Source organism: Oncorhynchus mykiss, chromosome 19 (assembly GCF_013265735.2).
Source record: "Oncorhynchus mykiss isolate Arlee chromosome 19, USDA_OmykA_1.1, whole genome shotgun sequence".
Taxonomy (NCBI): domain Eukaryota; kingdom Metazoa; phylum Chordata; class Actinopteri; order Salmoniformes; family Salmonidae; genus Oncorhynchus; species Oncorhynchus mykiss.
In genome coordinates, this window is record NC_048583.1 from 58374347 (window position 1) to 58391165 (window position 16819).

Below are 16819 nucleotides of genomic sequence, written 5' to 3' on the forward strand. Positions count from 1 at the left end.
CAACCAGGGCTCTAAAGTGTGAACATTTTGTTCGCACATGCAACTAAACATTTTGGCTGTGTGCTCAGTACATTTATTTTGGGAGTGCTATGTGGCAAAAAAAAATATCCAATAAACGAAATGCATAACAATATTTTGCTGCAACACTTCTCTTCACTGCTCAAACAAGACGGGCTGATGCATTGTTTCCAAATCGTAACCAATCATAATGCTACAAATGTTTAAATGTAGCTAATTAAACCAATCACACACTAGGCACACGCCAGGCGACACAACTAACCCCTTTTCACTAAACTTTACTTCAGGACTGTCAGCTAAGTAATGACATTAGCTAGAAAGAAAGAACAACAATGAAACGAGGCGGAATTGAAGCTTTCTTTAACAAAAAAAAATAATTATGAAAATGATCAACCAGAAGAAGATGATGAGGACGAGGTCACTGTCGGCGATAGTGCCAATAGTGTGTGATTGCGGCCCGCAATTCGGGTCGTTCCTCTCTTTATACTTCTGCACGAACGCCCCCCCCCCCCCTTATGTTAGAGGGGGGCTTTTGATTTTCTGGTTTTCCCCTGATTGTCTATGCGATTAAAATGTGGGTCAAAAGGGAAATAACAGAGAAAGAAAAAAATAAAGACACTACCGGTATTCTAGCTAGCTACCGGTGTCGCCACCACCTGCTGTGTACCAGAGCCCTCCTAGCTAACTAGCTAGCGTGCACACAGTGTCCTTCGCTACCGCCTGCCAAACACCTGCCCTTGCCGTCGTTAACAGAACTGTGGGAAAGCAGTGCCCGACAGACGGAGGGAAAGTACACTGTCTACTGGTGTGCAAGCTAGCTATCTATCCTGCCTAGTGTGTACCAGAGTGCTAGTTAGCTATCTAACTAACTACCTAGCACACAGTGGGATTTGCTCCTGCTGTGGTTTGCAGAACTGCAGTAAACCAGTGCACGACAGGTGGGGGCGAAGGACACTGTTGTGTGACGGAGTCCTAGCTAGTTAGCTACTTGCATTGTCACCCTGTGGCGTTTTTTGGCGGTTGGCATCCAACGTTATGATTCATTACTGCCACTTACTGTACTGAAGCGCCTTGCTTCCCGCCTGTGTACCGGAGTCCTAGTTTTAAAAATGGACCAATAGAAGTATAAAGACGGGTTCCTGCAGATGCCCACATGCAGGAACGCCTCGAATTGCAACTTCACCCTTCTCGATGTTGCTACTGATCTACCTCCACAGAAATCGATCAACATTTTTAGACAGGGGTGCCTTTGCGAATTCAAGTGGCTATGGTCGGAGGAACAAAACTAGCTAGTGTGAAATACTAGAATGTGTGAAATAATAGCAGCAGGGAAGACTTATTTTGCTACTGGGTCTTGCATCGTAAAACAAGAGTCGTTGCTAAAACATAACTTAAGCCAAAAGCACATCAAATGCCAGGACAAGTGCATTGGGGAAGGAGCGGGAGCAACACTATGTCTACTAGCTACCAGCCGTATTTGACAGGCAAACCGGTCAACAGGCAGCGCTACAGATAAAATTTTACACGGTTTACTGCAGTCCAAAGAGGAGATGTTTTTTTTAACCAAATTCAGACCCATGTTACTCACCCAGAACAATAATCGATTGCAAATCAACTCAACGTATGGTTAGTGCAACCTGGGATCCTTGGGCCGTCCCCACCCTAAACCCTAATCCTAAAAGTGGGTTGATTTATTAGCTAGATTCTAGATCAAAGAAATGTATTCGTTATTGTGAGGAAACTAAACATTTATTTCATTTTCTATCAGTTCACAGTCAGCATGTTGCCTGGTTACAGTTTTGTATTACTATTATTATTATTATTATCTGTTAGCTGAATACAGTAATGGATAAAAGTTTACAGTTTGCAGTTGCACTTTAATACAATAGTTTGTTTTAATCACCTATATAAATATGTTTGTTTGTATTTGAAAGTGCAATAACAATGTTCTGTTTTGTATGTTATATTTATTTGTGCAAAACTAATTACCGATGTAATAATGTTTGCAGTTTCACTTTTGGATACAATTATTAAAAGTAGTTTTAAAATCTAATGACTCGCCCACTCTTTAGTGATGTGTTGTTCGACATCATCAAGGTGACAACCGATGACAATTAACAATGACAGGACAGCCAAAACAACTGTTGAGCGGCAAAAGTGGAGCGCCAACACAACTGTTTGGAGCACCACTGGGCTTTCCCCCATCTCTAGAAGAGGGCACTGGGGCGGAAGGTAGCCTAGTGGTTCAGTGTTGGGCAAGTAACCGAAGGTTACTGGTTCGAATACCCGACCTGACTAGATGAAAAATCTATTGATTTGCCCTTGAGCAAGGCGCTTAACCCTAGTTGCTCTGGACAAGAGAGTCTGCTAAATGACTAAAATGTAATGGTCTGGAAGTACAACTCCACTGGGCTAGAGTGCTCAATGGCAAAAGGACGAATATCAGTTTGACAGTGGCATGAAAGCTTCACCAGCCATTGCATGGTTATAAATGCCATACATCCAGCCAATGAAGTACTGGCACGAAGGGTTTACTTCATGAGAGAACTGAAAGACACAAAATAAAAATGTACAAGGGCAAAGCAATCTCTCATCAATATCGTCCAAGACAAGAGAGTCTGTAATCTCAGAATTGCAAGGTGGGTTTTGTATGGGAATAGAAAAAAATAGGCCAGGGCCTCCCGAGTGGCGCAGTGGTCTAAGGCACTGCATCACAGTGCTCGAGGCGTCACTACAGACCCGGGTTCGATCCCAGGCTGTATCACAACCGGCTGTGACCGGGAGTCCCATAGGGCGGTGCACAATCGGCCCAGCGTCGTCAGGGTTAGGGCAGGGTTTGGCCGTGGGGGATGTCCTTGTCCCATCGCACACTAGCGACTCCTGTGGCGTGCCAGGGCGCAGTGCACGCCGACACGGTTGCCAGGTGCACCGTGTTTCCTCCGACACATTGGTGTGGCTGGCTTCCGGGTGAAGTGGACGGTAGTCAGCCTGCAGGCGCCTGCCCCGCAACAAGGAGTCACTAGAGCGCATGAGCCAAGTAAAGCCCCCCAACCCTTGGTTGGGTTGTGTTTCGTTTGGACGCACGGCTCTCGATCTTCGCCTCACCCGAGTCCGTACGGGAGTTGCAGCAATGAGACAAGACTGTATCCTACCAATTGGATACCACGAAAAAGGGGTAAAAGTAACAAAAAATAACTAAAAACTACAACAACAACAAAAAAGATACATTGGTGCCGCTGACTCCCCGGTTAAGCAGGTTAATAATCAGGGTTTGGCGGGTCATGTTTCAGAGGACGCGTGACTCGACCTTCGGAGTTGCAGTGATGAGACAAGATTGTAATCTTAAAATGGGGGAGAAAAAAGGGGGGGAAAAGGGGGAAAATAGGGGGCAACTTCTGAGTGTTGACCAAAAGAGGATAAAGGCCTACTGCCTTTTATTGTAGCCTATGAACAGTAATGTTTGATAGTAGGCTTGTGCATCTAGTTTGAGGGCAAATCACATGCACAACTTCACTTCATCTGCCACAAAAGCAGATGCTTTGAACCAATGCCTCAGGATTTTAGCCTATAGTCTACCTTGAAAATATTGTTTTGCCCGGAACGTGCCTCCTAGATGCACACTTTAGTAAAACAATTTCTCACAGCACCATATAAATTAAATCTGGTAGTCAGGTGCCTAAATTAGCATAAAAAAATATGAAACTGTTACGCGGCGGATACAAGCGTGAAATATGGTAGAGATGCTCTTTGGGATGTATTAATTGATATTAGAAGGGGTGGACAAGAATTGGGGCTAGACTTTGGGCATCTTCTCAACAACTCCTATTATTATTTATTTTTTAACGTAATCCAATATGACCACCAATACAGAATTAGATTTTGGAAAGGTGATATTACTGTAGAATTTTTGTTGTCAAATATAATTTAAAAAATAGTGTATTTGGGAGTAGTGTACCAGTCTTTAATAATATGCCATTATACTTCATAAGCAACTAGCCTAAAGTGGCAGAAATGGCCTGGAAACAACAGAAATCTAACAGTAAACCACTCAAATGTTGTTGAACTACTACATGAATCACCGTAAAAACATCCCACTATCATGTTTAAAAATGGCCTACACACCCTAGGAGTTACATTATGCAGCTGTTACCTATAAACGGTTCATTGATGTTGAAAACAAACTTGCACCTGCAGTCTGCAAAAACAACATGACTGAAGGCCTTGTCTGCCCTGCCATTCTAAGGGAAGGTATTTTTCACTGTTGGTGTGCTCGATAACATAGACCTCAACCCTTCCTCCACTACAGAGTGGCACTTTCACTTTTACACAAACCGGATCTTTTACTGAAATGTTGATTAATGTGCACGATCCCCGTAAAAATAAAAACATGATTCAGAGGTGTCCAACCTTCTAGTTCTGGAACATTGTTCTGGAATTTGAGAGACTTGGTGATGATTTTTGTCCATGCACACTAGAGATTGGCACGGTTATTTGAATATAGAAATATCTGAATGGACGTTAGTATTCGAATACTTGCAAGAGTATTATTATTTTTTTTAGGAAAAAACATCAGGCCTATTTTAACAATGAGAAGGATTTATCTGAATTAAATACAATTATATGTGACACTGCTGCACACAAGGATATACCATGACATTTTAAATTCTTAATTGAATAAAACAACAAACTTTTGAATGTAGTTTTTATGACGTACGCCCCATAAAAAGATATGTGTGTAGCTTGTTGTTGTTGGCACTACAGTCAGAAGCTCCATGTGTAGCAACATGAAGTAAGAGATCTCTAATCAACGAAAAATGGAATTCAAATTATGGAAATAAGTTAGCTAAATGAGAAGGAGTAGGCTACAACGAGCAACCGACAGGTAGGCTGTTGTTTAATCTGAATAGAGTTGTTGAAGATAAGGAAGGGGAGCGCAGCAAATTAGCCTCAACTAGCTTAGCTCACTAGCTACTGTAGCTAGCTAACATCTGGCTAGCTAACATCTGGCTAGCTATCATCTGGCTATTTTAGCTAGCTTTTTTACATCGATTTGATTCAGTAAAGACAGGCACTGCCAGATGGGATGATAGACAGTGTCTCCTGACCCCTCCTGTCTCAGCCTCCAGTATTTATGCTGCAGTAGTTTATGTGTCGGGGGGCCAGGGTCAGTTTGTTATATCTGTAGTACTTCTGTCCTATCCGGTGTCCTGTGTGAATTTAAGTATGCCCTCTCTAATTCTCTCTTTCTCTCTTTCTTTCTCTCTCTCGGAGGACCTGAGCCCTAGGACCATGCCTCAGGACTACCTGACATGATGACTCCTTGCTGTCCCCAGTCCACCTGGCCGTGCTGCTGCTCCAGTTTCAACTGTTCTGCCTGTGATTATTATTATTTGACCATGATGGTCATTTATGAACATTTGAACATCTTGGCCATGTTCTGTTATAATCTCCACCCGGCACAGCCAGAAGAGGACTGGCCACCCCACATAGCCTGGTTCCTCTCTAGGTTTCTTCCTAGGTTTTGGCCTTTCTAGGGAGTTTTTCCTAGCCACCGTGCTTCTACACCTGCATTGCTTGCTGTTTGGGGTTTTAGGCTGGGTTTCTGTCCAGCACTTTGAGATATCAGCTGATGTACGAAGGGCTATATAAATACATTTGATTTGATTTAGATAACCTATGGCATTTAGTAGATTGTCTTACTTACGAGTCAGTGTGGCTTCTTTTTCTCTCTCTCCCTCCTGTGTCACACACACCACCAGCCCCTGCTCACCCCATCCCTGCTGCAGCCGGTGCACAGTCTCTCCAGAGTAACTGCGCAGTAAGCAAGTGTCGAAGTTAAAACAAACTATCCGAATAGCTGAAAAAATGTCATGATTTCATTAGAATAGTGAAATTATTTCAAATGCTCATACCTAGTGCACACAAGTAGATATTTTCACCTTTATGTTGAAACAGAGGCTTGGGCACCCTGGTTCTTTACACTGGACATAACAACCTACGCAAGGTGGATTCCTATTCACATCTGAGACATGAAAGCTCTACCAGCTAACATCAGAGACTAATTCTCAGAGTTCTGGATCCTGCCAAAAACACAAAACAAGTTATCATGCATGCCGCTTTACCAAGCCCATGAGCAATACAGTAAGCTGGTTGAAGGTACTGTGGAAGCCATTGGTCTAACTGAGAACCCACTGCCTTCCAGAGATGGATTGTAAGCAAGGCCTGAGCGGGCCAAACTACTGGCTGATTTTGAATCTCAGTTTTTGAACATTGAGTCAGTCCCCTTCAACACAACATTTTCAACACAAGCAGTTAATCACCCCCAGCAAACATTAAAAAACAAGTGGCCAGCTGCAACACAATCTCAAGCACGGGGAGTCCATTCCTAGATAAATATCCAGAGCTTCTGGTTTTGAATACATCCAATTGTGCAAAACAAAGATGTCATTAATACAGTCTGCACCATTGAGCAACTAGGTACTTCTCAAGGAGGTCATTGTGGATCCATCCAGCACTGAAAATAAGAATTTGTTCTTAACTGACTTGCCTAGTTAAATAAAGGTCAAATAAAATTTTTAAATATACACATCAGTGCATTAAGAGGGATAATGCACCACTGCTTAGAATGCCAACGCAAAGCCAGTCACAAAAGAGAAAAAGCAACATTCAGCATTAAAGAGTGATTGTACACTTTTCTGCCGACTTTACATTGCGTGCAAGTTCCCGAGACGGAAACATGGACGAGTTTTTCTCTCATGAGAAAGACCCATGTCCTCCAGTCCTTTAAAATAACGGAATGCTTAACCTGAAAAACCCAAATATCTGATCTGCTAGGCCTGAACGCTGTAGATTCCTACCCACCGTGCCCTCGTCCTTTGATGCCAAAATCTCAAGAGACAAGGACAAGTCATCCGAAAAAAAGTTGTGAAGATAACCAAGCTTCTATGTAAGTTCTGACTTTCTCAGAAATCCTAATAACTAACAATAGCTTTTCAAATCAAAGTTTATTTGTCATGTTCGCTGAAAAGAACAGGTGTAGGTAGACCTTACAGTGAAATGCTTACTTACAAGCTCTAACCAACAGTGCAAAAAAGGTATTAGGTGAACAATAGGTAAGTAAAGAAATAAAAACAACAGTAAAAAGACAGTGAAAAATAACAGTAGCGAGGCTATATACAGGCACCGGTTAGTCGGCTGATTGAGGTAGTATGTACATGTAGATATGGTTAAAGTGACTATGCATATATGATGAACAGAGAGTAGCAGTAGCGTAAAAGAGGGGTTGGGGGGGTGGCACAATCCAAATAGTCCGGGTAGCCATTTGATTACCTGTTCAGGAGTCTTATGGCTTGGGGGTAAAAACTGTTGAGAAGCCTTTTTGTCTTAGACTTGGCACTCCAGTACTGCTTGCCATTGCGGTTGTAGAGAGAACAGTCTATGACAGGGGTGTCTGGGGTCTTTGACACAAGCTGCACTGTTGCAACATTCAAACCCAGCAGCGTACCAAACAAGCATTTTGTCAATAGGTCTGAATCCATCTAATTAGCACCTTCACCAGAACGATTTGGATGGGCTAAAACAGTTGATTCCTTGACACTTTTATTGACACTCTTACCTGAGGCTGACAAAGCATGCAGAAAACTCAATGCCAGGATGCTGGATTATCATACACTACATTATGCCATTGTGCTGGTATATGTGAACCAGGGCCCTAAGTATTTTCTGCACTAATCAGAACTTATGGAATACATTGGATGTATTATTACTTGATTTAGTTATTTTTGTAAAAAAAAAAAAAAATCACATAATAAGCTGTTTTAAATATGACTATGGATGTACTACTGTCTCCATCAGCGGCCATTTTTAATTATGCTTCCTGGTCAATTTTGAAATGGCCAGCCCTTCTAGGATGTTTTCATATGATCTGAGAAATGTTTATTCCAAATGTAATGCTTTTATCTGTTGCATTACAGTGTTTAATGGTCAAATAGCTATTATGGCAGCCATTTGGAATTTTCCTGATAACTTGCTTCCTTTTTCAGTTTGAAATTGGCACCCCCTCTGGGATGTTTCATATCACCTGCGGTATGTTTGTACCAAATTCCATGCTTGTATCTGCTTCATACCCTTGTTTTCGCTAAGGCCCCGGACTATGAGGAGTCATGCACTAGGTGTCAGCGGGAAGCGGAGGCTTGTCGTTTCAGCGCAGTACGTAGTGCACAGCATTACTGACCATCTCAGAACCAACACATCCTCTTCAAATAATAATTTGTACAAGACACTTTCAGATTAAAACGCGCACGTAACGACGAATCGTCGTTTGCTATTTCGAGAGACACAAACTCGAGGTTTTAGGTAACCTGCATCATGAGTCAAATACGCTTCTAAAACCGGGATTTATTATCCGCCGGGGATGGCACGTTCACGGTCTTTGGCCATAGTGCTAGCATGAACGCGTCACATCCAGCGGCTCAGTGTCAGCTTCTAGGAAAACCTTTTGCCTCGCTGTCCTCCGAACACTATGGCAAGCCTTTGAGAGGGAGGGAAAGCCGCAAGTGGATATCAGAATGTCTTTAATCTCCGTTTAGCAATGGAAGCTGCAGGAATCGGTATAAGCGTTTTCTCGAAAGAATTATCGGCGTTGCATTCTCGGTTACTTTTACAATGTCACAATCAAGGAGATCCTGTTGAGGCTTCAAAGTATGCACGGACATTGGCGATTTTGACTGATGTGCCATTGTAGGCACAACATTTACCAGTTGTTATCCATCGCTGTGAATCATTTATGCTATTACCTGCTGTCCCTGCTCCCACTGAAATATTGACAGAATCAAATTCATTTCATAGAGCATCAAATAAACATTCGTTACCCGGTGTCAATGGTGTCTCAACCAGATTTACGCTGAATCCTGGTGCGGAACCGCGGGAACTGAGTTCGGACAGGCTGCATCTCGCCTTGGGAAGAACCTATCACCATCGAAGTGGATATGTTGACATTAACGTGAAGATGGGTTTAGTTTTCGGTCTCTTGTGGCTGTTCAACATCTTTTTGGAGGGCATTCATTGCCAAGGAGTCTATGGTAAGCCAAACGCATTTCTAAATACCCAACAGCTATCATTAATACCACCAACTTGACCTTGTGAAAATTGAGTCGAATGCAAAATGCATGCTGTACGGTGCAGCTCTGTTTTCTGTAGAATTGTAAACTACAACAGGTAGCCTATATGTACTCTATGTCATCATTAAGACGCTGGCTCGCTGAAACCACAGGTGCTCTCAGGGCATTGGGCTATTCAAACCTATGGTGCATGGCTGGTTAAGGAACGCACCAGCGTAGCATTGGCACTGTTTCTGAGCGTTAAAAAAACAACGATATCCAATCGATTATGTGATTTTATTGGTCCAAACTTATATTATTCCACCACCACAGCGTTAGTGCGTGCTGTAAATCGACTGGCATCAACCCAAGACCGATTGCCAAGCCTCATCTACCACCCTAGGCAGCAAGAGCCTGGCAAAGGCATCAACATCGAATCTGACGTGTAGAGCTGGTGGAATTGGATGGAATCATGTATACAAATCCTTATTGGTATATCTAAATGTTGGAGTCTATCAAATCAGAATGGTTAGAGAAAAGGGTAAATTGAATGTTGAAGTTTGGAATGTGAAAATCATTTTATATGAGCAATAATGCGATTGTGGGCCTTTAAAACCAAGACCCAGAAATTATCTTGAAATAGTTTCATTACCCCATTTTATTGCCTATTAATAATCATTAGCTCAATGTCGTTCCCAGAGACTAATCATTTTACAAGATCAAATCACTGGTATTGAGAATTCCCCCCCCCCCCCCCCCAGATTCTCTGTCAGATTCTCTGTCAGTCCCATGACTGTATACAGTTGAAGTCGGAAGTTTACATACACTTAGGTCGGAGTCATTAAAACTAGTTTACATACACTTAGGTCGGAGTCATTAAAACTAGTTTACATACACTTAGGTTGGAGTCATTAAAACTAGTTTACATACACTTAGGTCGGAGTCATTAAAACTAGTTTACATACACTTAGGTTGGAGTCATTAAAACTAGTTTACATACACTTAGGTTGGAGTCATTAAAACTAGTTTACATACACTTAGGTTGGAGCCATTAAAACTAGTTTACATACACTTAGGTTGGAGTCATTAAAACTAGTTTACATACACTTAGGTTGGAGTCATTAAAACTAGTTTACATACACTTAGGTTGGAGTCATTAAAACTAGTTTACATACACTTAGGTTGGAGTCATTAAAACTAGTTTACATACACTTAGGTTGGAGTCATTAAAACTAGTTTTTCAACCACTCCAAACTATAGTTTTGGCAAGTCGGTTAGGTCATCTACTTTGTGCATGACACAAGTAATTTTTCAAACAATAGTTTACAGACAGATTATTTAACTTTAACTAATTCACTGTATCACAATTTCAGTGGGTCAGAAGTTTACATACACTAAGTTGACTGTGCCTTTAAACAGCTTGGAAAATTCCAGAAAATTATGTCATGGCTTTAGAAGCTTCTAAAAGGCTAATTGACATCAGTTGAGTCAATTGGAGGTGTACCTGTGGATGTATTTCAAGGCCTACCTTCAAACTCAGTGCCTCTTTGCTTGACATCATGGGAAAATCAAAAGAATTCAGCCAAGACCTTAGAAAAAGATGCACCTTCACAAGTCTGGTTCATCCTTGTGAGCAATTTCCAAATGCCTGAAGGTACCACGTTCATCTGTACAAACAATAGTACGCAAGTATAAACACCATGGGACTACGCAACTGTCATACCGCTCAGGAAGGAGACGCGTTCTGTCTCCTAGAGATTAACGTATTTTGGTTCGAGAAGTGCAAATCAATCCCAGAACAACAGCAAAGGACCTTGTGAAGATTCTGGAGGAAACAGGTACAAAGTAAATATATCCACAGTAAAACAAGTTCTATATCTACATAACCCGTAAGGCCGCTCAGCAAGGAAGAAGCCACTGCTCTAGAACCGCCATAAAAACCCAGACTACGGTTTGCAACTGCACATGGGGACAAAGATCGTATTTTTTGGAGAAATGTCCTCTGGTCTGATGAAACAAAAATATAACTGTTTGGCCATTATGACCATCGTTATGTTTAGAGGAAAAAGGGCGAAGCTTGCAAGACGAAGAACACCATCCCAACCGTGAAGCACGGGGGTGGCAGCATCATGTTGTGGGGGTGCTTTGCTGCAGGAGTGACTGGTGCACTTCACAAAATAGATGGCATCATGAGGCAGGAAAATTATGTGGATATATCGAAGCAACATCTCAAGACATCGGGCAGGAAGTTAAAGCTTGGTTGCAAATGTTTTTTCCAAATGGACAATGACCCCAAGCATACCTCCGAAGTTGTGGAAAATAGCTTAAAGACAACAAAGTCGAGGTATTGGAGTGGCCATCACAAAGCCCTGACCTCAGTCCTATAGAACATTTGTGGGCAGAACTGAAAAAGTGTGTGCGAGCAAGGAGGCCTACAAACTTGACTCAGTTACACCAGCTCTGTCAGGAGGAATGGGCCAAAATTCACCAAACTTATTGTGGGAAGGTTGTGGAAGGCTACTCAAAACATTTGACCAAAGTTAAACCATTTCAAGGCAATGCTACCAAATACTAATTGACTATATGGAAACCTCTGACCCCACTGGGAATGTGATGAAATAAATAAAAAGCTGAAATAAATCATTCTCTCTGCTATTATTCTGACATTTCACATTCTTAAAATAAAGTGGTGATCCTAACTATCCTAAGACAAGGAATTTTTACTAGGATTAAATGTCAGGAATTGTGTAAAACTGACTTTGTTGTGCCATATTTGATTCATTGTTTAACTTAAAACCATGGGGTGGCCAGTAGCCAGAGTTGGGAATGAATCAGGAGCCCTGCCTGTGGTTATGGGGTGCGTCGAGGGCACTGTCACCTGTACCATAAAGGTTCAGACCTCTTGGCATTGACTGTAGTCCACTCACATACAGGGAGTCTACACTTTTCCCCGTCTTAACAAGTTCCCAATACACAAACCCCAATGCAAACGGGGGAACATTTTTAACAAAGGCCTGTGAGGCTTTCAGGATTATTCTGCCACATGTAGCAGTTGATGGAGAACAGCTGGACCAATCAGCTATTCTCTGGGTACAGGTTGAGGACGAGCAAAAAGTTCCAGACCTTTTGACCAAAGCTGTAGTATATATATTGCTCAACCAAGCAGCACTGTTTTGCCATATGTTACACGTGACCCAACCTTTGTGAGGGTTTTCCTACTGGGATATGACAGACGCCATATGGTGTTGCTTAAAGGAAGGATGATTTGCTATTGTACAGGGAACCATCCAAATTAGAGGAAAATGTACAACGCTTTTTTCTTATAGCTTCCGGTGGCTATTGGTGCATTATTAATATACTTCTATAATAGGAATATAGCACCATAATAACATCAGGCCAAATTGGCATAACAGCAAACCCACTTAGGGTGTACTGTAGTGGGTCTACATCACTTAGGGTGTACTGTAGTGGGTCTACATCACTTAGGGTGTACTGTAGTAGGTCTACATCACTTAGGGTGTACTGTAGTGGGTCTACATCACTTAGGGTGTACTGTAGTGGGTCTACATCACTTAGGGTGTACTGTAGTGGGTCTACATCACTTAGGGTGTACTGTAGTAGGTCTACATCACTTAGGGTGTACTGTAGTAGGTCTACATCACTTAGGGTGTACAGTTGTGGGTCTACATCACTTAGGGTTGTGATTGGTCTTTTTCCCTTGACGTCCCTTTTGACCACCCACCCCTAAGATCCATAATCTACAAAGCATTAGTTCTGCAAGAATTCTCAAATACTAGCCAGAACTGGGTCATTCTCACGAAACTGACATTTGACCCCAAAATTCTCAGGTGTCATTTTTCACTAATTTTCCTCTTAGATCACTGAGATTAGGATCTTTACTTTTTTATTTAATAATTATTATGCATATTTTTAAAATAAAATATTATGCATTTGACCACAATTTCCACAACTACCAACACAGAAATGATCATTACCGCAACAGTTTTCAAATTCCAAAAAGTAATAAACAAATCACTTTCTAGTATTTTTTAACATTGCTCCCCTTATGAAAAGGCCTGAGTTGAACTCAACACTGAAAATGTAATTATTAAGATGTATTTCGTAATTTCTCATTATTGTAACACAACCTTTTGTTGTTGTTGTCATAATCACTTGTCTATATGCATGTTATTTTATAATTGTATTGATTTTCACACATCTAGATAAAGAACCAAAGTCACACTATCTGATTACGCCAAAATTGCTTGTTTTATTTTTTGATTATTTCCTAAATATGGGTGCATTACTGTAATGATGAGCAGGTATCAGAGATGAGACTGCATGTTTCAGTAATGTGTGTGCATAGTTTGTCATGAACATTTTCACTGATTTGTATCAGTTTGCTATTATACAAAAATCACTGATCTTAATGCAATTTATTAAAGTACTGTAATTACATGCATGTATTTTCAAAAGTCAAAAGTGGACCTAAATGTAACAAAAGTAATACTTCATCCAAAGTTTTTACAAGTAGTATTGGTGTATTAGGATGTGAATATTTGTGTTGTAAGGTATTTTTTAGATATTCTGGATTGAATGGGATCCTTTGGGCAAACTGCATAACACAAAATGCATATAAATGATCTAAAACTGGGGTATCAAACAACAGCATATGTAAGTGTGAAAACAGCTCCTACTTTAAGTGATGGGGTTGCTCTTTGCCGAAACCCAAACTGCTGATTGAGGCTTAAAGTTAGTTAAACGGGGTTTATACAATCCATATTTCTTGACAAACCCTACTTAATCATATAACTTTTTAAACTATTTTTTAACCAAAAATGTATACAATAGGTTTAGGGAGTGGTCCTAGTAGATAAAACAAAGTTACCAGCAGAGCACATACATTATAATTAGCTTATTATCATGACCTAATTTAAGGTTTTCATTACCAAAACGGACCTAAAAATAACGTGGTAATGAGAAATTTGTGTTTCGGTAATGAGAGGCCCTTAGGTCAACCTGTAAATAATAGGAGGCACATTATTATGAGTCAGTAAACAATTTGCCCACTTCACTAAGGCCCATTATTGCCTCCATGTTGTTAAGGTAATGGTTATCTGACATTTTCCCAAATTGAGCTTTTTATCCCATTTCGGTAATGAGAAGGCCAAGTGGGGTAAAGGGGTGTTTGAGAATAAGAACCTCATTCTGAAAGTATATAAGCAAATAAATGAACTTGTGCTCATCTAAGGACTACTCTAGATGATGCATCATGGGTGAATCTAATTTAATTTTAAACATTTATTGGCGTTTTTACATGAACTTTAAAAAGTGTTACGGTAATGAGACCCCCATGTCCACAGACACTGTGTTTTTACAAAGTAAATAGTATAGTTTAATGTTAACTTCAACGAGTATACAATTTGTATGATTTATGGACAAACCACAGCAACATATGTTGTGTTTTATTCAAATAAATTAGGCTTTTCTAAAGTAAAATTGAATAAAATGATTCAATAATTTATTTCAGACACATTTTGGTAATGACAATTTGTGGTGAAAATGTATCAAACTTCAGTCGAAAATGTAAAATGTATTTAAAATAATACACTTTGCCAAAAAACTAGACATCTTAGTCTTCCAAATGAGAGTTGATTTTTGTAGATGCATCATGGGGTTTGTTACTCAATTTGCTACAGACATAAAACTGGTTTCATGAGAATCACCCAACTGCTGTTGGTCACATATGGTGTTACAGTACTGGGTTTAGCCGTGTTTATGCAATATTGTGCCCTTGGAGGACTTACAGTTCACATCTTTAGAAGCAGTACCAGGCCAACACAGAAATTAGTCCGTGTTTGAATCAATCAGTTCATTGATATTTTCCAACTCATTCCCCACAGCTTATTCCCCCACCACATTTTATATTGGGCAACATTGCTGATAGTTTAGGCTACTTTGACAATGCAGTTTTATTTTTTGGGTGAATACATAAAGAGGGTTTTGTAGATTTGCCACGTTGTAACGACAAACTTCAGGTATTAATGTAGTATAGTGTACTGCACGAATCTGGAGGAATATTATGCTGTCAGCATCTTTTCCGTCACAGCCAATACCAAACATTAATACTCACTCCTCGGCCCCTAATTACAATATCACTGCTTTGAAATATGCACTATGCATAGTAATTCTTATGTATTCAGAGGCTTCGCCTGATAATGGTAAACCTCACTACTTTCATTCTGAAAGCAGGTTTACCTTTGATCAGCCTTTTTCTTAAACTCATTTTGTGTCTTATTTAAGATCAAGTAAAACGTTTAAGTTAAATGGGTTTGACAAAAAGAGAACAAAGGCCTGAATTAATTGTCATCCTGGAAGGATTTTTGAGGTGCTAATGGTTGCCTCTGGAGTGCTGGCACAAGTATGGTGTCAAAGATTATGGTGTCTGTCAGGGATCTAGTAGCGAGAAGGATCGGAGGACCAAAACGCAGCGTGGTAAGTGTCCATAATTTAATGAAGAAAAATTAACACTGAACAAAAACAATAAGCAACAAACGAACAGTCCCGTAAGGTGAATGACAAACACTAAACAGGAAATAAATACCCACGAATCCCAGGTGGAAAAAGGCTACCTAAGTATGATTCTCAATCAGGGACAACAATTGACAGCTGCCTCTGATTGAGAACCATACTAGGCCGAACTCAAAAACCAACATAGAAAAACAAACAGACTGCCCACCCAACTCACGCCCTGACCATACTAAAACAAAGATAAAATAGCAGAACTATGGTCAGAACGTGACAGTACCCCCCCCCCCCCCCCAAAGGTGCGGACTCCGGCCGCAAAACCTAAACCTATAGGGGAGGGTCTAGCTGGGTGGGTGTCTGTCCGCGGTGGCGGTTCTGGCGCGGGACGTGGACCCCACTCCACCCTAGTCCGTCTCCGCCTCTTTATTGGCCTCCGTGGCCTCTTAAGAGCGGCGACCCTCGCCACCGACCTTGGACTGGGGACCCTCGCCACGAGTCTCGAATGGACGGGAGATTCCGGCAGCGCCTGACGGACGGAAGATTCCGGCAGCGCCGGACAGGAGGAAGGCTCTGGCAGCGCTGGAGTGAAGGGCGATTCTGGCATCGCCGGCGTGACAGGCAGCTCTGGCAGCTCCTGGCTGACTGACGGCTCTGGCAGCTCCTGGCTGACTGACGGCTCTGGCAGCTTCTGGCTGACTGACGGCTCTGGCAGCTCCTGGCTGACTGACGGCTCTGGCAGCTCCTGTCTGACTGACGGCTCTGGCAGTTCCATGCTGACTGACGGCTTTGGCAGCTCCTGGCTGACTGACGGCTCTGGCAGCTCCTGGCTGACTGACGGCTCTGGCAGCTCCTGGCTGACTGACGGCTCTGGCAGCTCCTGGCTGACTGGCGGCTCTGGCAGCTCCTGGCTGACTGGCGGCTCAGGACAGACTGACGCCTCTGGCGGCTCAGGACACACTGGCGCCTCTGGCGGCTCAGGACAGACTGGCGCCTCTGGCTGCTCAGGACAGACGGGAGACTCTGGCAGCTCAGGGCAGACGGGAGACTCTGGCAGCTCAGGGCAGACGGGAGACTCTGGCAGCTCAGGGCAGACGGGAGACTCTGGCAGCTCAGGGCAGACGGGAGACTCTGGCAGCTCAGGGCAGACGGGAGACTCTGGCAGCTCAGGGCAGACG

General features: G+C 42.0%; 1 protein-coding gene across 1 annotated transcript in view; it reads left to right on the plus strand.

The window, feature by feature from the left end:
- Positions 1–8197: 8197 nt before the first annotated feature.
- LOC110498192 (MAM domain-containing glycosylphosphatidylinositol anchor protein 2) overlaps positions 8198–16819 on the plus strand; it is a 184163-nt gene continuing 175541 nt past the window's right edge. The window contains exon 1 of the mRNA XM_036955189.1: positions 8198–9098. Within this exon, the coding sequence (XP_036811084.1) occupies positions 8804–9098 (295 nt within the window). The 5' untranslated portion in view covers positions 8198–8803. The remainder of the gene's footprint in view (positions 9099–16819) is intronic.